This window comes from Mirounga angustirostris, unplaced genomic scaffold (assembly GCF_029215605.1).
Source record: "Mirounga angustirostris isolate CCGP_5_RB_7025 unplaced genomic scaffold, mMirAng1.0.hap1 SCAF_122, whole genome shotgun sequence".
NCBI lineage: Eukaryota > Metazoa > Chordata > Mammalia > Carnivora > Phocidae > Mirounga > Mirounga angustirostris.
The window spans coordinates 115,243-142,705 of record NW_026991830.1 but is presented as its reverse complement, the minus strand read 5'-3'; the positions used below and the strand labels follow the sequence as shown (position 1 = coordinate 142,705).

Below are 27,463 nucleotides of genomic sequence, written 5' to 3'. Positions count from 1 at the left end.
ACAAAAAAAAAAAAAAAAGAGATAATACACCTGAGCAGCCCAACAGCCAGAGCTGCAGAGATAGATGAACAGACAGACAAGACAGGGTGCAGGTGTGTGTGTGGGGGGGGGAACCTGGGAACAGAGAGAGGGAACTTTGAGTGTAATGACCAAGGCTTTTCTAGAGGTAGAAGACACAGTCAGGTCGGAAGCGCCTCCTCGGTGCTTTTGCACAATGAATGAGAAGAAAGGCCCAGTCCAGGCATGTCACAGAGCCATTTCCGAGCACTCAGGATGCGGTGACGCTCCCAGAGGCTTCCGGAGAGCAGGAAAGCGGGTCACATGCGGAGGACGGGAACTTGAGTGGCAGAAGAGATAGTCGAGTTCTAAGTAACGCAGACTTATTCTGGGAAGGCCACCCTCCATCCAGGACATGAAAATTGTTTGATGTAGATATATTTGTCACTTTAAAAAAGTAGCTCTTGTGTGTTAGGCAGAGTGGGGGCTCATGTCTTTGCTAGGTGAGTCTCTATCTGCCTCTGTCCAGGAGCACCCTAGTTCTTTCATCTTTCAACAATAGGAAAGAGGATTAAATTTACCTTTTCCTGTTTCTCCTCCTCCCTTTCCCTCCCCTTGTTTGCCTTCTCGTCTCCTTCTGCCGTTCCCTACTTTACCTTCTACAGCGCTCACACTCTTGCTAGGTCTATTTCTGTCTCTTCTTCTCGCTTTCTCTTTCTCTCCACAGAAGTCTGTGTTTGTCTCATAATTGGCAGGAGAGATTTTTTTTTTTTTTTGCTTTTGCTTTTTGCTTTTTAAGTGATGAATAGTTGGCGTGAGATCAAAGACAAGCCCTGTGGTTTTCTGGCTGCCCCAGTAGGGCGGTGCGGCTGGCAGTCATCCCAGCTGCCTGGTGATAGGCATGTGGAAGAGATACCAAGCTCACAGGTCACTGTGTGTGTGTGTGTGTTCATGTACGTGTGTTTTTCAGGCCAACAGCAGGCTGAAGCAGATTGAGAAGGAATACACTCAGAAGCTTGCCAAATCTTCACAGGTAAGAATGTTGAAAGAAAAAAAAACAAAATCAAAACAAACAAAAAAGAAACCTCCACATAAAAGCATTTGTACTTTAGAGTTAAACTTAATTCTCTTCATTGTTTTTATGGGTCAGTATCCTATTTTTGATGGGTACATGGATAAATAATATATGCTTTTAATATTTTGGCCTTCTTAAAAGATTTTTTTAATTAGGCATATTGAACCATTTGGACTCACACACACACACACACACACACGCACACTCAGATGTTGTAAAACCAGCCAGTGCACTTGAACAAGCCCAGGCTGCAACATATTTCACAAGGGCGGGAGATACACACCTACATTTGTGATGTAAGCAGTTTGATACCATCTGTGCTTTTTTGCAATATTCCATTTAGTTGTACCTAAAGACTGCTTAGCAATAAAGTTCAAAATGATAAATGTTCTAGGTTAAGTTAGCCGCTCAACTGTTGACTCCTTTTGGGGAAAAGAAGAATTATAAATCCCTACATTGATATCTTGCTTCTTGGTGTTGTTCTAGTAGTTTTAGTAGAAAGCCAATAATTGAATGCCTGTCTCAACTCGACAAATGATGCTTAAAATACTTTTTCTGTATAAGTTGTTGTAATAATATCCTATAGTGTCATCTAAGGAATCTCAAGCATTCCTTAGTTTTATGAGTAATTCTAGAATAAAAAATACTCATTTTCATTGTATAGATGGATAGGTTAAACCCTTCACTTTTGGGGGCATCATATGTAATGATTTTTTAAAATCAGCTCTTCTAGTATTTTTGCATATACACAGTGATGTGTAGCCATGAACCGAAATTTATGTGCCATTTTATAAGTTACCACACAGTGGTTGTAATAGCAACACAATGACAAAATAGTAATAAAATCAAGAATTTTATGGGGCACTAACCATGTTGAATCAGTGTTCATTCATGATAACTCTGGGGTTAGGAACTATTACTGGCCCCATTTAAGGAAACTGAGGCTCAGAGAGCTGAGCTCACACGAGAGACTCAGAGAGCTGAGGACACATGGGTTAGCAAGTGACTAAGCCAGGACCCCACCTGGATCAGACTGGGGAGCAGAAGCTCACAACCTGACGCCACTGGCCTGGCTCAGTCCCTCCCGTTTTTCATATGGCAGAACTCTGGGGATAGCGCTCATAAAATTTCTGTGATTATACAATTATTTCTAAAATATGCATATGCCATATAATTTACATCCCACTTGGAAAGCAAACTGTCTCTGTCTCAGTGAAGACTTACATGTATTTACCTAAAAGATAGTGATATTTCTTGATTGCCATTATCCCAGACCTTCTTTGAAGAAGGAACATGGGGAATATTCTTTTACAATCACCAAAGAAGGTTCTTATAATCAGAAGAAATATTATGACTCCCAAAGTTACAGTTTAAACTACGACTGGAAAAATCCCCAACTGGCATACCCTTACGTCCTGCTTATTTTGCGTTATGTTAAATGGGGGAGGCAGACCGAAAGTGAGATATAAGATAGCTAATAAAAATGCTTAAATAATGAGAGTGTAAACAGGAATATTTAAGTTTATCTAAAGGAATGTGTGAAGAAGCCTGATTAGTTCATATTAAAGCAAATTAAATGGAAGTTCTTGTGGAAGAAAACCTAAGCTTTGGAGTCCAGCAGACCTGAATTTGAGTACCAGCCCTACTACCTATATGACCTTGAGCGAGTTACCTGGACTCTCTGGAATTCAGTTCCCTCATTTGTAAAATGAGGGAGTAGTACTTACCTCATAGGTTAGTTTTAAGTATTAAGTAACGTAAGGCCAAAAAAGTGCTTAGTAGAGAGTGCTTAGTACACAGTAAAGCATTTAATGACTGTTAGCTCATATAGCAGCAGGATTAAAATGGGAATAGAGACAAGAAAGGAGGGAGCAAAGAAGAAAAAAGATATGGAAGGAGCAAGAAGTTATTTTTAATTTATTTTTGGGTGTTCAAGAATTGATAAAATCTCCCTCCACAATTTGGAGAGGCGGGGGGGTGGGGTGGTTGCTAAATATTTTCCCAAGTAAAGACATGAAGAAGCAGGAGGAAGAGGTGGAGGAGGGAAAACCCAACTAGGGACAGCAATCATGTCCTATAGCCATGACTTCATACGTCAAAGGACAGCACAACACCAAAAAGGAAAAAAAAATCTTTGAAAGAGTATAATATAATAAAAGACAGTCCATCTTCCTCATAAGGATGACAACCTTACATTGATAATATTTTGTTTGCCCACCTCTAAATACATATAAATACTTATACGTATATAAACATATACATATATTTGTATCTGTGTACTGGTATTTGGGAAACATTGGTCTACAGTCCAATCAAGTTGAAGAAACAGATTATTTGAAAATCAACATTACAAACAGAACCATGGACTGACTTTTTCTGTGTTCCAGTGATAGTTTGCTGGAACCTCTAACTCATATCTAAGCTGAGGACAATGCCAGAAGCAAAGTTGCTTAACTGTTTATCAGACTTAAAAAAAAAAAAAAACCCTCTTTGAAAAAAAGATTTTTTTTTAAGTAATATGATGAATGCATTCGTAACGAATGCACTGGTACCCAAGAGATCATCAGGTTAAATTTGGAAAAATATTTTAAATATTTTCCTCCCTTAAAGGAAGTTACTTAATCTTTAAGATTTTATCAAGCTTTTAAGATCTAATGGACCATGAACACCAAGCCCGTGGCATACCCAGGACTGTGCCCCTTCTGGGATTCTCCACGTTCATCATGATGGCAATGATTGCGTCATCTCTGGGCACACTCCTGAATATAATTTCCATCAGAATCACGTATTTTTCTTTTTGTCTTAATATTACATACTCACCTTGCCTTTTCAATGTTAGCACAATTGTCCCCACTCAACTGACTCACCCCGTCACCATTTTTCAGAGAAAGATATTGCCATGTTGCAAGAATACAGGTAGTTGTGGACAAGACTAGAGCTGGAGTACCAGGAGAGCTTGCCCACTGCCAAGAGCCTGGCTCCCCCCAGTGCCCTCACTTGCTCCCACATACCTGATGCAGATATGCCTGAGCGTATTCCACACGTCCCACATGCCCCCAACCTTCACGTCATTCTCCAGGGTGACAACCCAGAAGGCAAAACGCGCTGAGGAATCACCCTCCCACTTACTTGATGAGAATCCTCAGTGTCCACCAAATCTTCCCACGTATGCCCTGTTGTATTTTAAAGAAGGGTTTTGTAAAGATCTCAAGCTATACTACAATCTGAAAAACATCAAAGTGAGTTAAAGATGAAATTTTAACCTCTATACAGAATCCTATTTTTAAGACTTAATAAGACCCATGAACATTTTTTGCAAAGTGTTAACTGCTTAGCAATAATTAACTATTAGAGCTTTCACCAGTTAGGTTGCTTATGGCATCAGCCTGAAATAGCTCTCCTTTTGCTTCCCAAAATGTTAATTTTTAATATCATATGGAAATGTTCGAATCCACTTCTTTCTCTGAAGCTGAATGCAGGGTAAACATTCAGTTGAGTGGTGACATTTTGTTTTATGATTTTTAATTATGATTCAATCAAAACTGGTGGGGTTTATGATTGCATAGATTAGTTATGGTTTTTCTCAGAAACTTTTTATATCATTATTCTATGAAAGGCTAGATTATCTCAATGTAATTTGTCGGATAATTATTATTTTTATTTAGTATGATTATAGTTCCACTACTTAAATATTAAGTGCCAGTTACGTGCACTGAGCTAAGGTGAATATATGGTCTTTTACTCTATGTCTAAAATCAAGTGAGTTTTGTTCTTTACCTAAAGCATATTAATCAAGTCAGTATTATTTCTCAATCTTAAATCTCAATTCTGGTTTTAAAAATTATCCACACTTTAGCCACCTCTCTATATCCATCTCGTCTGTCAGTTTGTCAACCTCTTTATCTACTCATCTACCTACCGTGTTTCACCTGAAATGTTTTGATGATCGTCATAAGTTTTTGGAATAACTTTCCAAAGATAATCTCATTACTTCCCCAAAGAATCTCATTATTCCCCCCAGGAATGTAAGGTTTCATTTTCCACACAAAAACAAGCATGCTCTCCTCAGAACATCCTGGACTTTGCTCATAGATCCTTCCAAAACCTGCATTTATTTCTTTTTGATGTACTCTTGTCATTAAGCTTCTGAAAACGAGAGATCCCTGTTTCATGCCCTTGTGGTCACTTGAAGAACCTGCAAATATTTTTATCTTCAGTCTTGGTCAGTTAAAAGCTAATCTAATCTAAAGAAACAAAATTACTTTGTACTTTAAAAATATATTACATGATTGTGGTAGTGGATATATAAATCCGGACATGTGCTAAAACTGCATAGCACTAAACATACACGCACGCACGTGTACATACTCACACACGCATGCACTGAACACACACAGTGAACACATGACAGACTTAAGCTTACCAATTCTACAAAGTTGTAGTTTACTTAACTTGAAACGCTCCAATAGTCATTGAAATAGTAAGTTATTTTTACTATTTGGCTCCATGCTCTTACAAAATATCAATCTTAAGTTTCATGTTGGGCCAAGGAAATTTGGCTCTTTCTTATCTCTGGCCCCTCTTGCTCTGTGACTATGAGTGAGCTGATTATTCTGTGCCTCAGTTTTTGACATTCACTAAAAGAATGTAACCTTCCCTGCTTTGTAGAAGTGCTGTGAGAATTAATTGAATTGATGCCAGAATGGGAACAACATTTAATCAAAATTCAGAAAACAGATGAAAAACATCTTTATTCTCAGTAAATGGATTCCTCCACTCATAGCAAAAGGTTCAAGTTTGTATTTAGGAATATTAACGTACTGCTATTATATATTTTGCCATTTATTTCACAATGGTCTTAACATATGATGATTTACAAATCCTGAATGTTAAACTTTGTTACAGTGAGTTTGCTCACTTCTAAAAGCATAGATATTCCATATTTTATTGTAAATATGCTATCATTTATGTCCATAGTAACAATGAATATTTCTATAGGACTTGGCTTCTGGCAGACTCCAGACAGTCTCTATTTATTGTCTTACAATATCGTACTCTAGTTTTGCCACCAAATACTAGGTGGAAAAACTGAACTTCAAGGAAGATAACTGACTTGTCCAACGTATCTCACCAACCAGCCCTGTTCCCATAGAACCAACGGAATTCTATTCTAACCAGGACTAAGTTTTTTTTTTTTTAATTAGAAGAAGAAACAACTATTTCCTGCTTTTAAAAAGTCATCACTATTGAATTTGAAAGGAAATGGATACATCCAAACCCAAGGAAGAGCCATGTTCTCAGCTCATTAAGAAAGGTCCCTCATCGGATGATTACTTAGGAGAACTTAGAGGGAACCCGTTCATGGAGAGAACTAGTTCTCCAATGTGGAGAATACTACAGAGGTCTCTGAATAAACTTTCATGGATATCTATCAGTTGGGGAACTGTGTCATGATAAGCTTCTCTTCTACACCAAAACCTTGTCTAAGAAAAACAAAGGCTAGTGAGAGGAACCAATTCGTATGGCGATTGATCTGATTGTGTGGTTCAAGTCCTGCCTGTCTTTTTGGTTCGATGTCATCTTCGACAATGGGAAATATGTGACCTCTTTCTATGCCTCTGTTTCTCCATTTGTAAAAGATGGATGATAATCACATTTGTAAATGACATAGGAACTTAAGGCATTTAACACAGTGCCCAAACCTTAGTGAGTACTCAAAAATTGTGTAGAATTAGGTAAGGATAAAGAAGGAGCCCTGTTCATTATTTTTTTGGTCATTACAGTTCCAAGTATTAGAAAAGGCAAAACCGCTTTCTTCATTCTAATAAGTCTATTTCTCAGTGAAATAAAATCTGACGCTTTTCATATTTTTGAGATCACAGATGTTCTTTCTTCTGATGAGTAAATATTGTGGAATGTTATAGTGGAAATGTCTTCCAAATATATTTGGTTCACCAGTTGTTCACCATTCACAGTTTTATTATAGTCTTTTATTGTGTGGAATTTCATGCGTTATAGTGTGCGATATGTTAATTGAAAATATTTAGTTTGTGGATTAGAGTTTTGCCAAATCCGCTCTTTTGTTAAGCATAAATACATATAAAATAGATGCCTCTCACTGAAGAATTGGACGTTATAGCATGCTGTTTTCATTTTAGATCATAGCAGAACTTCAGACAACCATTTCCTCTCTGAAAGAGGAGAAGAGCCGGCAGCAGCTTGCTGCAGAAAGGCGGCTCCAGGATGTTATACAGAAGTTTGAAGATGAGAAGCAGCAGCTGATTAGAGATAATGACCGAGCAATCAAGGTAATCTGAAGACTTCGGTAACCAGTGGTACCAGCTGCTTTAATGTAATTAAAAGGAGGGCTGAAATCGCAGCAGTGGGCAGATGAATGCAGGTATCTGGCTTGCTCACACAGCCTGCTGGAATTCCATTCACTGGACTCTACCTTTGATGTATCCAGTGACTCAGGCTGACTTCCCTCGAAGAGATCACATGCCAGCATAAAAAGTCATTTTTGGCAAGCCCAGTCCATTCACATTGAACAAATATTTGAAAAATACCCTGTCCTTTCTCTTGAGAACCACTTTGGAACTGTCTCTTGAAATTAGGATGACTGTTTTAGCCCAGTACTGCTGGCTAATAAATTCGGAAGTCAGCTTCCAATTTACATTCTATTCTTTGCCCACATCCTTTCATTATGTATTCACATAATGAGAAATAACCTGTTTGAGGTTTGGAATGCCAACCATTTGATGTGCTTTGACATAGTACAGGGTAGATGTGTTGCTGCTGAGAACCTAGGCTGTTTCCAAATGGCTTCAGAGAATCATGCCTTTAATAGCAACAGAAAGTTCCCTGGACCCTGATTCTTTAGGTGATAGGCAGTTAGATCTCAAAGTAGTTTTTTTCTTAGCTTCATAGCAGCGAATATTATTGTAAGTGTCTACATCATGCTGTGTTTAATCTGTGAGGATAAGCATCTGGAAACCTTTATAAATAAGATTTAAAAGAGAACAAAATTTTTTTAAGCATTTCCAGCAAAAGATTATTTTTCAGTGATTTTACTTTGTTATAACAATGCTTAAAGCATGTTGGGTAATCATACAAAGCAAGGAAAAATAAAAGAAACATTTGGGTTTTATCGCTGCCCTTTTCTGCCTAACCCCTCCGTCTTTCTTTTCTATAGCCTATTGTAGGCAATCTGAGTAATTTACGGAGAAGCTAGTGTTAATGTAAGTTGCTTTTTAAAATATACTCTTTAAGCCTGGACAAGACTGAATGGAATAAAAAAAACCCCTTCAGATATGGACAAAATCTTGGAGGCCATTTCATCCAGCCTCCTCACTTTAGAGGTGAGGACTGACTTTATTTTGTTCTTAATGAGATTTTCCTTATATATTGCCATCAGCCAGCTTCTTTTCCCCCTATGTGGGATATGAGACAAAAAAGAGGGTTCTTTTTTATATTCTGGTAATTGAAAAAAAATCTTTGAAGCTCTTCTCATTTATAAATGCACAGGAGGTACTCGTTGATCTGTATAACTGTTTTGCTTGGCATGAACTGAGCTGAATACTTTGTTTAAATTCCTTTAGTTATATAAAAATTTCATTTTAAGTGAATTTCTTTTCCACTTGATGTCCAAATACCATGCACTAGGCAATTTCCAAATTTTAAATAAATAATTGAATCCCAATATACGCAAAAAGGGAAAACATAGATTTACTCCATAATGGCATAGTTTCTAGTATTGTTTCTTAAGATTAAAAAAAAAATCTTGAAAGAAATATAATTAGTACAACTGCCTATTTTTAACTGTTTCTGCAGTTTTAGTCCACTTACCTGTTAAAACAGAAAACCATTGTGATCCTAATTTCCAGAAAAGTGTCAGATCTTAAAGACTGAATTTAAAAGATGTACATACATAATATTATATTAAAATATATATTATATGATACTTATGACCTCCGGAACATAGGTACTTGAAAATAACTAAAATTAGAATGTAGGTAAGATATAGTTCAGTTTTTTGTTTCGTTTTGTTTTTTACGAGGGGGGAGAGAGAGAGAGTGGGGAGGAGGGGCAGAAGGAGAGGAGAGAGAATCTTAAACAGACTCCTTGCTGAGCTCAGGACCCTGAGATCTCAACCTGAGCCCAAATCAAGAGTCGGCCGCGTAACCGACTGAGCCACCCAGGCGCCGCAGATATGGTATAGTTTTGATTGACTCAATTAGATTATGTGTAAAGTGAATGATCGTTGTGGGGTTTCTTTACTAACCTACATAAGGTAAGTAATTCATTGGCACTCCTCGCCTTGCTTTTCTTTTCCAGACTATGTCACCAAAAATGAAAGGAATAATAGCTTATTCTTATTTAACATGTCCTATGTACCACACTCTCTGCCAGACATTTTTATTCATCGCCAGTCCCGTTATGTCATTTAGGCCTTCTAGTAATCTTTAAAAGGAAGGTATTTCTATCATCCCCATCTTACAGGTGGGAGAACTGAGGCTCTGAGGTTCAATAACCAGCCCAAGGTCATACTGCTCAACAACTGTCAGAGCCAGGTTCAAGTCATGGTCTTCCTGACAGGAAAGGCTCAGCCATGAACTATTGGACACACACCAGCCTCTACATTCTGTCCCTGAAAGCCAGTCGTTGGCCAAGTGCACAAATGAACCCGGATAGCCTCACTCTCATTTTCTGTCTGCCTGAGTGATAATAGCACGTCTGCAACAGCTGTTTGATTTGGACACTCTAATTGTGTTGGAGTGTTTTGTACATATAGATACATAGATAGATCCGGATACTCAGAGAGAGGCACAGAGAGAGAGGCACATGAGGCTTGTATTTGGTTTTCTGAAACCAAATGTATTTGTCTGCATCTATATTAAAACAAGCTAATATGTACCGAAGATTTTGTGATATTAAATATTACTGTATTGAAATACTGGAATCAAAGAGTGCTGTATAAAGAGTGTGCATGCTAATTGTGAAATGCACTTTGCCCCACGTTCTGGGTTAGGGACGAGCTGAGCTCTCAAGCTGGCGGTCAGGGATGAGGGTGGAGAGTAAATCTCGTACTCACCCTGCCAGAGCTTACAATAATGTCTCCGTGGATCAGCAGACCTTTTCTTAAAGTAATTCTTGAGAGAAAAGTTTGGGTATAAAGTAGTCTACCACAATCCACTTTTAAGGGCCACTACTCTGGTATAGTGTATGTAACCTGCTAAAACATTTCTGGAGAATAATTTGGCAATACCTATCTTTATTACATTGCCTGAGGGACATGCCCATTGACCCATTTCCAGAATGTGCCCAAAGGGGGCAGTTAAACGGTTGCACAGAGCTTTAGCTAGCCAAAAAAATATTCATTCTAACATTCATTCATCAATCAAATAACTATTTATCAAGGTCCTGCTGCATGCAAGGCACCCACCATACTCACATTTTCTATTTCCCTTCTATATTTTTTGCCATAGTACATAAACTAAAAGTGATGCACTATTGAAAATAGTATTGGAGAATGATATTTAAGGATAGTGAAAATGTTCACAAGATAGTTTTCAATGAAAATACAGTTTACAGAAATTGTATATGAGGTCATGTTTGCAAATAAAAGTGCATATAAAGAGAAAAAAGAAGGAATCATATATCAAAATTTTACTGGAGGACATCTCTGCGGGGTGGAATTTGTGGTAATTTTCTTTTATCTTAGCTCCATATTTTTAATTATAACATCACTTCTGCAATAAGAAACAAAACTATGGTGAAAGAGGAAGAGCCAGCAGTCTAAAGGAGCCCAGTGGATATTAATCATGGTAGCGGAGACCCACGAGCAGGCATGATCCTGGCTGTCTAAGAGACAAAAGTCCAAGCGAGGTCTTTCACAGAACAGAATTCCTGGAGTGTAAAAGGAGTTATAGAAACAAATGCATTCATTCGGGTAAATCTTTTATACTGTAGTATGCCCTATCTTGAGAGCAAAAAGATCTTTATCACTTATCTACTGCTTTAGCTCACTCCTTACCTTCAAAGTCAAGCTTCTAAAAAGAGCCGGCTCTCCTGCATATAACACACTACCCCAAAACTTGATGTTTTAAAGCAACAACCATTTTATATGCCTAGAATTCTTTGGATCAGAAATTCAGGCAGGGATAGCCTGGGTGGTTCTTCTGCTCCATGTGTAGCATTGTGGAGTTACGTTCAGCAGGAAGCTTGGCTGGGCTGCAACATCCAGTATGGCTCCAGGTGCTGTCCATATGGCCTCGCTCTCTGGGTGGTCAGACCTTTCACGTGGAAGCCGGCATCCAAGAGGAGTATTCCAATAGGTGAAGGCAGATCTGCACTTCCCTTAAGGCTACTGTAGGAAGATTCACAGTGGCACTTCCATCACTTCCATTCTATTGGTTGAGATAGGTCCCAGGGTCAGCCTGAACCAAGGAGGGAGTGGAATTAGCCTCTACCTCTGGAAGGGAGGAGTGGCAGAGATGGTGAAGCCATCTTGAACCCATACAATAATCTATGCTAAATGTCATCTCCCATTGATTCCTCACCTGTACGAAATAGTACCAAGTAGAAAAATAACTATATTTATATTCCTACGACCCAGAATCAACATTGTTATTTAACGTCATAGCCTAGCTGTATGCATAATTTTAAAGAAAATCTCTGTTGTTTTCTAAAAAGATGGATAATCGCATATGCTCACAAATGATTCAAAATGTAGGGGGAAAGGTAATATTTAAAGTAACCCCAAATCCCATCACTCAGAAATAACCATCATCACATTAAGGTGAACATCATTTCAGATAATCCTACTACATATAAGGAGAAAAGAGAAGGAAAGCTAAATAGACTCATAAAATGAGGTAATCCTCCAGATTCTGTATTTCTGCTTGTTTTAGAAAGATCTCTGGAGTTAATTTTACTTCAGTTCAACAGATGAAAGAAACTAGCGTCTAAAGAAGGAATTATTAGACTTTTGGACAGAATTTGATTTGGGGTTGAAAATGAGTACATTAAGACATTCATACTTCCTCCCATAACCCCTGCTTTCCGCCTCTAGCCTGGGACAGTGTTATTATTTTTACACTGTCCAGGTTTGTGATAGTCACAATTTGTCCATAACCCTATTCTTCAGTTTAATACTCAAGCTGTCCTTGGTGGATTTGGGGCTTACCACTGGACCTTTTACCACAGCGACTCCATTTCTGAAGTTTTTACTTCGATTTGGTTCTTAATTGGCTGGATTTCATGGTCAAATCATTTTTTGAAGACTCATGGTACTGTCTTCCCTGAATTGTTCATGTTTAAGAATGTCTGCTGATTTATCTTTATGTTTGAATGCCATGTTAGATGGGCACCATCTTGGTCATGTGTTTTCCCATGAGAACTGTAAACACTGCCCACCTAGCATTTAATATTGCTGTGGGGGAGGCTGGGCAAGATTAGGTTTTCCCCCATGGAAATGATTTGCCTTTTTTTGAGGGATTCCTAAAGAAGTCTTTCTTTATTGTGTTCAGGTTAGTAGATTAACCAGGATAAATTCGGTAATTAACCAGAATACCTCTACATGTTAAACATTCAGTATATGTTTCTGAAGCATCGTGATTCTCCCCTCTCTGTAAGTAAAACTGATTTGTGGAGTCTGTGCATTTTCTCTAATCCGAGGGGAGGGAAAAGAAGACCTGGGGTAGAGGTGTGTGTGTAGTCTGGTTGGGGTGACTGTTCTGTGTTTCTGTGTTCATGCTACCTAAATGGGAGAGGGCATCTGATATCCCTTTGGGGTTTGAATGATCCCAATTTGGCATGTATTCCTGAAGTCCTGACACCTTCACTTTTCTCAGAAATAGAAAGCCCTGGTATTTACCTGTTTTTCCATCACATCCTTTTCCACTTCTCACAGTCGGAAGAGGAAAAAGATGAGGTGGTCACTCATACAGCTTTTTTCTCTCCACATTTGGTGATATTAATGAGATTTGTCAGGATTTCATTGACTTCTAACAAAATAACAAATTGGGGGACATTGGCAGATATGGAGGTTGTGTCCTGATGTAATACTCTGGTGCGCTCCAGAATCATGTTTCTTTCCTTGACTACAGGCTTTTGGGAGGTTTTTTGTTTTTGGTTTTGGTTTTTTTGTATTATTTACCTTACTACCCTATTTCAATGCTTCAGTGCATTTTTGCTAGTTTTTACTTGTTAGTCACTTCATTTGGCGTTGTAAAACCTTCTATTTGATCTCAGAAGCCCCTCTGACTCCTTTATAACATTTAACAAGGAACCTGTGTTCATCTTCTATTGCCACAATAATGCTGCATAACAAACAGGCCCCCAAATTTAATGACTTATAATGACAAGCATTTATTTATTTAATTTTTTGCAGAAAATCTATGGATTATTGCTATGGCTTAGATTCAGGCTGTTGATTGGCTGCATTTGACTCCAGGCTTTAGAATGAGTTCAGGCCTACTCTATCTGTCTGCACAATCTCCCCAGACTAGTAGCTGCCTGGGGTATCCTCCTCATGGTGGATTATGATGAGTACAAAATGATGAACAGGAAAAAACATTCCTGCAGCCCATGCCTTATTTCCATCCACATCAATGGGGCAGGGAAATTGTAGAACCACTCAAATAAGAGTCCATGAACATCTATGAACAAGGATTTAATCGGCCACATAAACAGTCTCTAAAATCTCCCTTAGCTCCATGGCAACACATTCCCAGTTCATCCACCATTCTGAAACCCTCTCTCCCACCTCCATTCCCTGTTTCTTCCTCCTCTTTTTACATTCAAAAATAGTGGTCTTAGGTAAGACCACTTCTACTTTCTTTGTATGTATCCCGGACAGTCTCACCTCTTCATTATGTAGCTTCTGTGCAAATGAATTTTGAATCTTCATCTCCACCTAGACTTTTTTTCTGAGCTCTCAATCCAGATTTCTAACTACCATCACAGATTTCCCTTGATGACCCATTAGGCTGCTCAAACTAGACATCCTATAAACTGAACATATCTTCCTCTCACTCTTGTCTTGCCCCCAACCTGTTTTTCTTCTTGTATTGATGATCTGAATTGACTGGTCCCTCAAGTCAGATTCTGAAAGTCCCCTTGAATGAATCCTTCTCCTCCCCCACCTCTCTGAGGTCAATTCCTAGAAATAATGCCTAAATATCTGCCAACACATACCCCATTCTGCAATCACTAGTTCCTACCTTCTTAGTCAGCTCTTTATCATCTTTGTCCTTGCCTGTTACAACCCCTCCTATATAGAATCACTGCCAACAACTCAACTGTCCCAAGTCTATTCCTCCCCATGTTGATAAGGTGACCTTTCTAAAACACAAATATGAGCATGTGGTTTGCTACTTAAAATCCATCAGTGGCTTTCCATTGCCTACAAGCCTATACTTGCCAGCATGGCATACAAAACACCTGATGATCCACACCAGCAGTTCTCAAGGTGTCCTCAGACCCGTGTGCGTCCCTGATACCTTTTCAGGAGCTCCACAAGATCAAAACTGTTTTCTAAGACATCATTTGCCTTTTTCACTGTGTTCACATTTGCACTGATGGTATAAAAGCCACAGTGGATAAAACAACTGGTGTCTTAGCACAAAACACAACATTGTCACTAAACTGAGTAGTGATTATTTCCTTCACCACCATCTACTTGTGCTTTAAAAAAAAAACTGAAGCAATAAAGTATCACTTCTATTAAATCTCAACCCTTGAGAACACATCTTTTTAATATTAATAGGAAGTACACACAAAGCACTTCTCCTGCAGACTGAAGTATGGTGTTGTCTCTAGGAAAAGCAGCACTGCGTTTGTTTGAGTGCGAGCTGAACTCTAGGCACCTGGAAGGAACAAGGACTGGCAAAGTAGGCTTATTCAGATCTGACTCTCTGGCAGAGGTGTTCTTGAGAAGGAAGGAAGTGAACCTGACACTTCAAGGCCAACAACTGGTTATACTGTTGCTAATGATAAAATCTGAGCTTTTAAGCAAAAATCAGAAATTTGGAAAACCTTGTACCATCACTGTAAGCTTGACAGCACCCCAGTACTTAAAGACTTTTCTGATGAGGTCAATGGTATTACCAATGATGTGAATGGGAAGAAAGGGGGAGGAATATAATGAAGTGTATCAACATTTGGAAGATTTATATAACTCACTGTACCAGTGTTTTCCAAATGACCAATAGCTGGTGTTACAAAATCATGTGTGGGTAAAAGATCCTTACAACGTATAAAAGAGAACAATGGATTTTTTTTTAAGACTTTATTTATTTTTGTGCATGCATGCAAGAGAGAGAAAGAGAAAGATGGTGAGCATGAGAGGTGGGGAAGGGCAGAGGGAGAAGCAGACTCCCGGCTGGGCAGGGATCCCAATGCGGAACTCGATCCCAGGACCCTGGGACCACGACTGAGCTAAAGGCAGACGCTCAACGGACTGAGCCACCCAGGCACCTGAGAACAATGGATTTTAATGGAGTAGTAGGCAAAGTTCACGGCTAAGAGTTCCAAATTGGGTATTGCAGCTAACCTTTAAGAAACTACCACGTCAAGTTTGGGGTTTTTAAAAAGATTTTATTTATTTATTTATTTGTGAGAGAGAGAGAAGGAGCGAGAGTACGTGCACACACGAGCAGGGAAAGGGGCAGAAAGAGAGGGAGAAGCAGACTCCTCACTGAGCAGGGAGCCCGATAAGGGACTCATTCCCAGGACCCCGGGATCATGACCTGAGCCAAAGGCAGACGCTCAACCGAGCGAACCACCCGGGAGCCCCTACTGCTTGTCAAGTTTTGATTTGTCCTAATGAGTACCCACAATCATCTGAAAAGGCTCCTAAAATAATCCTTCCTTTCCTAATTACTTATTTATGGGAGACTAGATTGTTTTCCTGTACCTCACCCAGAGCAACACATTGCAAGAGATGGAGCGCAGAAGCAGGTAGGAGAATCCAGCTCCCTTCTATTAAGCCAGACATTAAAAAGACTCAGAAAAATATAAAGCATAGCCACTCTTCTCACTAATTTTTTTTTTGCTTTAGAAAAGTTATTTTTATTAAAAATATGGTATTTATGTTCACACACAATGGATTTATGGCTTATTTTAAAATTAATATTTTAATATTTCTTAATTTTAATTTCTAATACAGTATATATCAATAAATAGAACACACATAAACAAAACCTCTGGGATTCTTTTAAGAGTGTAAAGGGATCCAGAGACCAAAAACTTTGAGAACTGCCGCCCTTTTGTCTGCCTCATCAAACAGCCAGTCCTCAGCATTCATGCCATGCTCCCTGTGATCCCGTAACTGTGTGTGAGGTCCTTCCCTTTTAAGATTTAAATGTCATCTTTTCTGTGACGTGTCGGAGTGGGAAGCTCATGCCAGCTTTGGCCTTCCTCTGGTGAAGCTTTCACTGCTCTGTAACACTGGTCTGCAACCCCTGATCCAAACCGTGGATTGGCTATGCTCCACAAATCAGGATCTGCAGATTCCGGGAAGGTGGTACGGTGCTTGTCCTTTATCCCCGGGGGGGTTGGGTCGGCACATGTGCCCAGACACCCAAATGCACAGTGAAACGTGCTAGTATCTCAAATGGGACAAATAAAGACTAAGACCCCTGGCAGACATCAGTCCGGTTTTGTTGCCTCGCAAGTGAACCGCAACCTTTCAAAAATAATTTGTGGTTTTCGGAAGATTTTTGAATTTCAGGATTGCAGATAGGAGATTGCGAATCTGTCTTTTGACTGATTGTCTTTCTCACCGCCTAGTCTCTGAGCTTCTTGGGAACAGGCTCTTGCCACAACATTTAGTCCAGTGGAAGGTGCCAGAAATATGCTGAGTGAATGAACGATACTGCCTCATAAGTCCAGGCTCTGAGCACTAATAGTGTCCATTTATTCTCATGTTATCTTATGGATGGCAGCAAGCTTGTAAATATTTTGGGATGGTATAGCAGATAGGTGTAAATAACTTTGATCTTGTGATAAACAGTGACATGTTTGCCTGATTAGGCAGATTCAAATAAAATACCCTATAACTTGCATATATTATCCGAGAGCATAATTTGTCTCCTCCAGGGGAAGGCTCCCAAAAGGCTGTCCACCGAAGCAAAGTTATCTAAATGTTAGTTCTACTACCCACGGCACTCACAGAAGTTCACTGGGGGAAACTGTTAGAACTAGCTCTATAGAAAGACTGTGGAACATTCTTCTGGCATCACTGCCCCACCAGGGCTAAGCCCTTTCTTTGAAGCTAGTGTATTGAAAGTTCCTCACTGTGAAGCCAGATGTCCAAGCAGAGATTTCATATCAAGGAGAAATGTTGTAAAATTTTTGCTTGCAGGCATAGAAAAGAGATTTTAAAGCATTGATCCTTCTCTCCCTTGGCCACTGACTGGAGTTCACGAGAAAAGGTCGGCTGCCAGTAGGACATCTAGAAATCTGGTCTGTATTACCAGAAGGGCTTGAGGGGGGAAAAGAGAATATTTCATAAGATTGGGCAATTCTCACTGTGCTAAAAGCTTACAGGAATCCATTTCCCAAAGAATAAAATTACAAACCTCATTGTGGGGTTTTAGTAGCATTGAGAAACAGAAAGAAATCTCAGTCCCAGCATCAGATGGCTTTGTTTGGGACCTGTTCATTATTTAATTCCTATCTCCCCTGTATGCACGTCCTGAGGGTGCGGGGGCGAAGTGGCATTTTCTTTGTGCTCTCCTGAATTAGAATTAATAATGCTAAGAATAGGACTGTATTTTCCATCCCACCCAAGAAGGCTTGCCTGCGTACTCAGAAAGGAAGACAGAGCCATTCATTCATACTAGCAAAAACTGTAAGTGCCATTTTCCAGGAAGAATATTCTGGAAGATAAGGTTCGATACAGTGTGGTAGTGAATTATGACTTCGCTTCCTAGAGGAAGGAGAAGCAATAACAGTAAATGAGCAGAGAAGGAATGAACAGTTCTCCCCGCAAAGCGTTTTACCCCCATATCTTTCCTTCAGTTCTGTTCTCTGGCAAAATTTTATTTTATTTAAAGACTAGTTGAAGATCATTTGTTCAGTGGACAAAATCCTTCAGGCATTATGAAAAGTATTTTCAGCCTCTGGGACACTGCCTTCATATACTAAGAGATCAATTAGGGTTCAATGAGTGAATGTGGGAGTGACCGAAAGTGATTCAAAGAATACAGGTGAAAACAGATTCTCCTTCACTAGGAGCTGTGTAAACTCTACTCTTTGGAAGCCACTCCGTGAATTTTATTACTGCATGGTCCAAAATATGAATGGCTTTGGTGAATCAAATTTTGGGATATATAAGCATCAGTTTCTTTAATTTTTGAAAAAAATTAAAAAATAACTATTTGGAAATATTTTAATCTTTAATGATTCTGAACTATCTCAGAAACTATTTCAGAGCCAGTATGATGCACATAATGAGCACTGAAATACATAATTGTAAGCCTCCATAACCAAAATTACTGAATGATTACTATGTATATACATATGTGTATATACACATAATTATATATATATTCACATCCGTGTGTTATTCAGAAGCACTGGGTTATAAAGAATTTTAATTATTAGAAGACTTGATAATGATTTAATATATTCAGTATATTAAATAGTTTTGTGATGTCTTGATTTAATTAGCTGTTGGCCCATTCTCTCTAGCAGAAGCTGGGTTTCTGGTCAGTCTCGGGTGACTCTTGATAAACCTCTCTTTTACTATTTACCAACAGTGAAATTTATGCCTCTTCCTTTTAGGGAACATAATACTATCTCTTGCTTCCCCAGGTTTTATTCCCAAAGAATTCAGCATGTTGCTGTTGTCCTCCTATACTCTGTCCCCCACGTTGGGCATGGGTGACAGCAGCACCCAGTTGGGGTGCTGGCCCAGGCTTGTGCTAGCTTGAGTGAGCTGACTGTTACGTTGTCAGGGATTCTGCCGGCTGCAATGTGTGCACCGTGGAAGTCGGTGCACACTGCTACAAAGATTTTTTTTTGAGAGCCAGTTATTAAACATGGGTACTACAGCTACAAGAGTTCCTTTTCTCCTACTTTCTTGATGAAATCAACTTCCAGCTATAGTCACCATGCTCATGGTGCTGCTCAGCCTTCTCAGAACAAGGGGTGTTTGGATGGACAGGTGGATAAACAGCATTCTGTTATCCCTCTTGCTACTCTTTCTAGCTACCAACCAACCACTTGCTCTGCTTTTTTGGATATGTACTATATGATTTAGCTCTTCCAAATGTTCCCTTAAAGTCTGTTTTCTAAGCCCAATATCATATGGGAAGTTTACAAAGTAACCTATTACCTCTAAATTCAGTGGTGTTTTCCCCACTTCTAATCATCCTCTAACTCCATGCAGCCTTTGACTATACTGACCAACAATTTTCCTTCTAGAACAGAGGTTGGCAAACTTCTTCTGTAAAGGCCAGATAGCGAATATTTTGGGCTTTGTGGGCCATACAATCTCTGTGGCAGCTACTCAGCTCCTGCTTCTGTGGGGAAAAGTAGCCTTAGACAATATGTCAGCAAGTGGGCATGGCTGTGTTCCAATAAAACTTTATTTACAAAAACTGGATAGGTGCTAGTTTTGGTCTGTTGGCCATAGTTTTCTAACCTCTGCTCTAGAAATTCTTTTCTTGGTTTATACGATACTTCTTTTGCTTGTTTCCTCTATTGATGTCTTTCCTCCCTGTGGGTGTTCCTCAAGTCTGTGTCCTGGGCTTCACTTCCCCTTTTCCCTTCCACTGTGAGCTCATCTCCTGCATGACTTAAGCTGTCACTTCTATAGGGATGCTTCCCAGAAGCCTCAGCCTGATTCTCTCTTGGGTCCTGTATCTCATACTGCCTGTAAATCATCTTCATTTGGAGAATGCTCTACTATTTCAAACTCACTAACTACAACATTGAATTATCATCCTCCCTTCCAAATTGGCTCTTCTTTAGTCTATCAGGGTTACCCCCAGGCTTTCTATTTCCTGTTAGAAACTTTGGGTTCATCTTTGTCCTTTCTTTCCTTCATCCCAATTTACCTCAAGCCTATCACCAGAATCCGAGAATATATATCTTATTCCTCTGCTATGACCCTATTCAGAGCCCTTCTCAACTTGCAGTTGATTTAAAACAGCCTCCTCTCAGCTGGTGTCCCTGCCAAAAGTCTCTCAGCTCAGTCCAGGATGAAGAACTCTGCCAGAGAAATCTTAAATCACTGACTTCCCTGCCTTACAAAGGGTGCTTGAAAATCAATAGGAAGACTAAAAAGCTGGTGGACGAAGAAAGCAAAGGATGTGAACACAGAATTCACAGACAAAAAGCAACATCCAGCAAACCTGTGAAAAATATGCTAATTCTCATTCATAATTAAAGAAATGTAAATCAACACTACAAAGTTGTGAAGGGCCTGGCTGCCATTTGATAGGCATAAATTTTGAATTTGAAAAAAATAGCTGATAATGCGCAGTTGTTGGGAGCATAGGTAGATGCAGCCTCTTTGGAGGGCAGCAAGTACAACCACTTGAAATGCACAGAGCCTTTGGGTCAGCAGTTCCATGGGTAGGAATTTATCCTACGGACGTACTTACAGGGATATGCAATATTATTTGAGCAAAAATCTAAGGAAAATGATGAATTATGGTACACACATCCATACAACAGAATACCACGAGGCCATTTTAAAAGACTGAAGTAGATCTCTATGGGAAAGGAGACAAGATAGCCAACATGTTGTAAATGAAAACAAGGCAGAATGGCACGTACATTTAAATTTGCCCAAATGGGTCTCAAAATGGGGCAACTGGCCATTTTGGGGGATAGGACATTTCATTTTTCCTTGTCTGTATTTTGATGATGTTTTAATTTCTTACAAGGTCACATTACTAGATTGAATGTCGAGGGTTGCTTATAACCTTAAGGTGCAGCTCTTCTGCCTGGCTTTCATAGCCCATCCAGATTTCTCAGGATTCCCCAACATGCGCATTCTGTTGTAGCCAACTGGTCTCCCTGCCTGAAAGTATGAGACACTGCCTACATCCACCATTCATGGATTCACGCTGTGCCTTCCTCCTCACTGCAGCCTCTTCTCCACCCCCTCAGACTTGTCATGTATCACCAAGGCCATCTCAAGGTCCTACCTGACTATTCCTTCCCTGGGGACCTTTTACTTTCATGAAGCTCCCCTTAAGGCTTAGTGATTCTTTCATTATTTCTGGTTTCTGCATAACACCCACATCACTGGGCACCCAAGAATACAGACGTAGTTGATTTAAAGAATATAATCTCTCATTATTAAATGCTAAATCTTAGGTCTGTTATTGTATTTTTTTAAGGCAGCTTGAAGCATATCATCACCAACCTTGCAGTTAAAAGAAGTGTGGTTACACACACACACACACACACACAAATACATCTGCAGTTAACTGTCTAAGCCTTTGGGTTAGCAAACTCCTCTTTTAAGATGCAGACATCCTTGATGTGTTAACATATTAAAACCACTTGAAGTCGTTCACACTCTAATGTGAAGTTGTTTAATCAGAGACTTTCTTCCTAACAATTAGATGAGATCATCTCATTTGAAGGACTAGGAAGTGGTATCTGGAGCGGGAAGGGGGGAGCGGACAGCTATAGGGTACTGAGAGGCCTGAGGCACAGAGCCAGGGAGGGGCAGGAGGGGAGGCCACAGTGAACAGGGAGGTGGCTAGACAGGGATGGGAGGAAGAGTCCCTGGATCCCCATGGCCTGGTGGGACTTTGTTTGCCATCATCTTTGTCACTACAGAAGTTAACACCTGACTTCATAAGTCGTTCTGACTCTATTTTACATGATTCTATGTTGACGGGTGTTGGGTTTTACAAAAGGAAATGGAATGGATGTATATGTGTGTGTGTGTGTGTGTGTTGGTGTGTTGGTGTGTACATGCTTTTCCAAAAAAGATAGGATGTGTGTACCTATGTATATACATGCATGTATGTTTTCCAGCAGTTATTACATATTCTTGGTGAGAAAAAAGTGAAGCTGTGAATAAACAGTTGTATTATCATAGCTCATTCTGCTTTGTGTGTGTGTGTGTGTGTGTGTGTATTTAGGGCATTTGTTGCAGGAGGTAATACAGAATGTAGAGAGTTAATTGACAGCTTGAACAGAATTTCTAAGGAACTAAATCAAAATCAATAAATGAATCAAATTAATCCAGTTTTTGTATGTGTATTGTGTTTGCCAAATGCATATAACTGGAAAAAAAATCATAAAAAACTGACGCGATGCTGTCGAGCCATCAGGACAGACCAAAATGTCATTTTCAGGCTTGTCAATAGGAGGCTGTTTCTACCAGGGCACGGGAGGAGCAGCTGAAACCAAAGATTTGGAGCGAAAGAGATCTGGGGTGGTTGGTGGGTTACAGGAATGCTTTAATGTTGGAAGCACAGAGGAAAAAGTGGAATTAAAAACAAAGCAACAGCCCCCATTTTCTTCAAGAGAGGCAGAGCCCTTTTGCTTTTATGTCTCTGTCACTTGCTCCAGGATTCTTCATAAAGCCCTCTAACCACCTAAATAAATATTCATATGGCTGCTCACCATCTCATTAATAAAACAAGATTTGGTGGTACAATATTTCGGAGTAACATGCGATTTGCCTCTCACCCTTGTTTAACTTTAAATCTCAAGCAATTAATAAATTAGACTCGAGAGCTTTTTAAGAAGTAACATCCTCCATGCACCACAAATTGCATTATTTTTATGTGTAAATAATGATGAAAGGAGAGATTGTTCCTTTGATGTCTATAAACTACACTGTAAAATATGCAGAAAACATTCTTGAGTTTAGTCGCAGCCAAAACAAATAGACTAGTTCATAAAACAAAGCAGCGGCATTCTTAGAAACAAGCATTATTTTTCTTTTCATCTCAATGGCTCTTTTTCCATCTTCTATTCTTGCCATTTTTGTGGCAGATTTGTTCCAAATGCAAAAGCGACACTGGTCTGCATTTTCTCATCCAGAGGACCGGGTCCCTCCCAGGTTCCTCCCCAGTAAAGTTTCTTCCTCTACAGCTATGACCAGACCTCAACTGGACTGCCAGGCTTTGTGCAGGGAATCATTTTTGTCAGTAGCATTTCATTGTTGCTTTAAAAACGATTTCAAATGTTAACAAATATCCGTGTTCCTCAGAGAGATCTATTTACTTTCCTCTTGATTCTCCAAGCTGGCTTATCTGGTTTTGTTTTCTTTTTAAATAGGATCTGCAAAGTTTACGAAGTCTGAGTTTGGCCTATTTTTTTTCCTTGGGTAGAGATAATAAATAGCACCTCGTTGTAAGTTTTTACCTATCATGGGAAGGGGACAGAAACAGTTTGGGCTTCTGTTAGAATATGGCATAAGCTGGTGTGTGATCTACGTTGGACCCTGCATGTATTCTTCTCTGAATACACTATGTAGCATAAGATTAAATACTAGGTGAATATGCTTATTTGGAGAGGCCAAAGATGTATGCTTAACTTCCAGTCCCTCCCAGCCTGAGCAATGGATATTCTTCCACGGGATCAGCTCTTCTGTGGCCCCCGTTTCGCCTTGCTAGCAAGTCTACTGTTTCACTTCTTAGCCTAATGCGCTCTCATTAAAATGGATCCCGAGCTCTGATCAATTCAAATACCAGTCTTGTCTATCAGGTCCCATTTCCTCCGGCTGAGTTTTTCTTCTGATTTCTCTTTTCTCCTTGACGGCATGTTTCCACTTGAACTCGCCATCTCTCTGTTCTCGAACATCATGTCCTCCTCCATCCTTCCTGTCATCCTTCCTGTATTCTTAACCAAGTTTAATGAGCAGATTATTAAAAATAGTAGATATTCATGTGAAACTGTTTTCTCTTACACCAACTGAAATCATAGTCCCATATTATTTCATTGATCACTAGCATCTTCAAGCGGAAACGAATCTTAAAGAGTTGGCCCACGGACCTCACTGACCTCCCATTCTCTCCATCCTCGTCCCCCATTTCACAAATAAAAATCTTGAGCCCGCCTTGGGGGAGGTGCCTGGTCACACAGCTGTGGCAGCACTGAGACTTGAACCCCAAGCCTTCTGAGGCTTTGGTTTTTCCCTCGTACTCCGTGTTGTCAAACACACATGGAAATGGAATGTACGTACGATTTTTACTGTAAAATGGATGGGGCGTCTTCCTCACAATCTTCTATGGCTCCTCTCAACCTAAGCAGAACTTGCCCTTGGCTTTTAGAGAGGAGCTCAGCAAAGCCATTTCTCATTTGGACTGTTTAAGAAATGTTTCCTTCAATAGTTGGCGTTAGTGCTTGCTGTGATTTTTAAAAAATTATCTTTAGCTGTCCTTGGAAACAGAATGTTCAAGGCCAATTTAGAAAAGAGGTCATGATTTGAAAAGTAACTTTCTAAACACTTTACCTAATTTAAAGAGCATTCCAGAGGAAGGAAATGTTGATGAATAATGATCTCTTCAGCCTTTTAGATGTGGGGGGGTTCAGCAAAGACACTTATGCCAAGATTGATCTGTGAGAAGGCTGAGGAATTTGTTTTCCAAGAGGAAACCAATTATTTTGAGAATCCATTTAGTTCAAATGATTTTATTTCTGTGATGTCCAATGATCAATGAATAAATAAAAGGGGTCAGTACAACAGCACTCTTGATTTGGGGAAGGCCACAAGCGCAGTGGAATGAAGATGGCAGCCTCAGGATCACTTTGAGTGATTTTTCAACCTTTGCCAAACTGTGAAGTGTTACATGAAACCTGATCCTTTGAATGTTACCACTGTGTCATTTTTCTAAGGCTCCAGGTATCCTCTTGGGTTATCCTGCATGTTTTGCGTTAAAGAGAGGTGTAGGGCTTAATAGCATGTGTTTTAGAGCCAAACTGCCTGGGCTTAAATCTTGGCTGCACCACTTAGAAATCATGGGACCTCAGACAAGCTCTCTGTTCCTCCATTTCCCCATTTCAAAAAAGTGGAAATGATAATAAAACTTGGAGGAATTTCTGTGAGAATTAAATGAGGTAATGCTCGAAAAGCACTTAGAATCATGCCTTCTACTAAAAAGTCCTACTACATGATCGTTAAATTATTTTTTTTAGAGACCCTAGCCAATAAGAGTTGAGGTATGCTCAGATGTAACCCCTAGTAAGTAAACCTCTCTTGATCCTATTCCCCTTCAAGCTGCCGTGTCTACTTCATTCCCACTCATTTTTTGTTACTTAACAGTCTCACTTCTGTCCCTGTCCCTCCAAAGAAACCAGTCTTTGGGTTGCCAGTGGCTTCCTTGTTGCTAAATCCACCAGACGCTCTGTCTTCATCTGCTTGACTCCCCAACAGCACCTGACAGGGTGGAAGGCAGCTCTCCCTTAGTCACATTTATGGGCCCCTCTTGCCCTCAAAGTCCATTGTTCTTCAGGGAGATTGTTCTGGGCTGTTTTGTTTTTCTGATTAAGCTCAATGATCTCTTGTAGGCCATCTTGTCCACTACCACCTATATTTTGAAAACTGGCAACTTTCTATCTCTACCCCAGATCTCTTAGATCTTATTGCATTCCAGATCTTTCTGGAAGCTTCTTGGTTATCTCCACAGATCTTGACGTGTCCTACAGAAACCTGAGAACTCACCATGTTCAAAACTGAAGTGATTACCTGAGCCCCTTATACCTGATTCTGCTCCTGTGTTCCCAAGTGCAAGTAATGGCTCTGTCCTTCCTTCCCACAGGCAGCCAGTCCCCTGAGTCTAATCTTCACTTTGGCTTACCCTCTTCTCTGCACCCACAAGGCCCTTCCCCTCGTGCAGGAACCTACCAGCCCTCTCCTGAGTCTCAAGCCTCCAGTCCCTCCTCCATACCACACCCTGAGTGATTTTTGCTTCCCTGGGTCCCCATGGGCCCGAGGATGCAGCCCAGATGCTCTAACGAGGCTCACCAGACTCCACAACCACCCAGCCTGACTCTGCTGCCACTTGCCTCCCCTCCCTGCGCCCCACATTCACACCATTACTCACCCTCAAACTCTTCAGCTCCACTGAGCTTCTCTCATCCTCAGCTTTTGCCCCTTCCCCTGCCCAACTCCTGTGCATCCCATGGCCTCGTCTTAGATGTCTCTGTCCCTGGAAAGACTTCCTTGGCCATCCCAGCCTCCCAGGGCTGGCTTGCATTCCATCCCTTTTGCTCCTCTTGTGCCTGACTCTCCCACTGTCACACAGGCACACATGACATGGTAACCGCTATCCTTCTCTGCACCTCCCCGTGGCCTCTACCTCACGAGAACAGGGCCACTCACTGCCAGCCCCAGGGCTGAGCCCAGTGCCTGAGACACATGATCACTCAGAGTTCACTTGTCAATTCACCGGATGTTCGTGGCCAATAAACCCAGGCCTCGTGTCCACCCCCACGTGGACTGTGTGAAGCAATAAAAATATAGTTCCCTTTAGGAAGCACTTTCTTCTTAAAATGGTATGGCAACACGTGCGTATGCAGAGAAAACAAGCAATTTAACTTCTTTAGCATCTAAAACCTCTTATACTCTTCATGACGTATTTTGGGGTGAAGCCTCAGGTTTACCTCCCCACTCCCTCTGTCTTCCCCTTTCTCTCTCCACCTCGCTGAGGCAAATCATTAAGAGCATTTCTTTGAATTTGTCATGTGGAAACACTTGACAGAATTTTTAGGGCTAAAAGAACTGTCGTACGTACAGGCTTCACCCCAAGATGAGAACATTTTCTGGTCTGTCCTCTCTCAGTCGTAAGCCCTAAACTATCTCGAAGCTCTGCAAAGTTGGATTTCCCTTTCCTTTCTCTTATGATGTTTATCCAAGTTTTTGTTTCATCTTGTCGAGGCTAGATTAGTTCATGACATAAAAATTCCTTTCATTTTATCAGTAAACATAAACAACTATGTCAAAAAAAAGAAAAAGAAAGAAGAAAAAAAAGTTAAACTACATCCTCCTGAAATAAAATCGATAGAATTAAATCCACGGACATGTTGAACCACTAAGATCGAGGGGCCCATGGAAGGAGGCTGTCTCCCTCCTGGGATGTGTTGGAGGAGGCCCTTGGCAAACATTTAGTCACTGATTATCTTCTAGGGAAAAATAGTAAATATTTTATTGAAATTAAGTTAGTAAATACAAGTCCCAGTTAAAATGTAACATAATACCACCTTTACATTCCAGCACCTTCACTTAGTCAAGTTTGGAGAGTTAAAGAGATGAGTCAGGTTTTATATTAATAGAGAAACATTGTCAGAAAAAAATTTGTTGGGGATCCCTTTGTTTTTTAGGGGAAGATTCTACAAATGCCTATTAGTTCTGCCAATTAAATAACTGTCAACAGACAAGACAGCAGTCAACCCCCCGGCTTCTAT

The 27,463-nt window shown here is 40.1% G+C and overlaps 1 protein-coding gene across 2 annotated transcripts in view; it reads left to right on the top strand.

Moving 5' to 3' along the window:
* The first annotated feature begins 730 nt into the window (after positions 1-730).
* Positions 731-27,463, top strand: part of LOC123853845 (centrosomal protein of 112 kDa) — a 92,008-nt gene continuing 65,275 nt past the window's right edge. The window contains exons 1-2 of one of the 2 annotated variants that reach the window (XM_064583904.1): positions 731-1,030; positions 7,231-7,380. In XM_064583904.1, coding sequence (XP_064439974.1) covers positions 899-1,030; positions 7,231-7,380 — 282 coding nt within the window. In that variant the 5' untranslated portion in view covers positions 731-898. The remainder of the gene's footprint in view (positions 1,031-7,230; positions 7,381-27,463) is intronic. The other variant, XM_064583905.1, reaches the window with a different exon arrangement.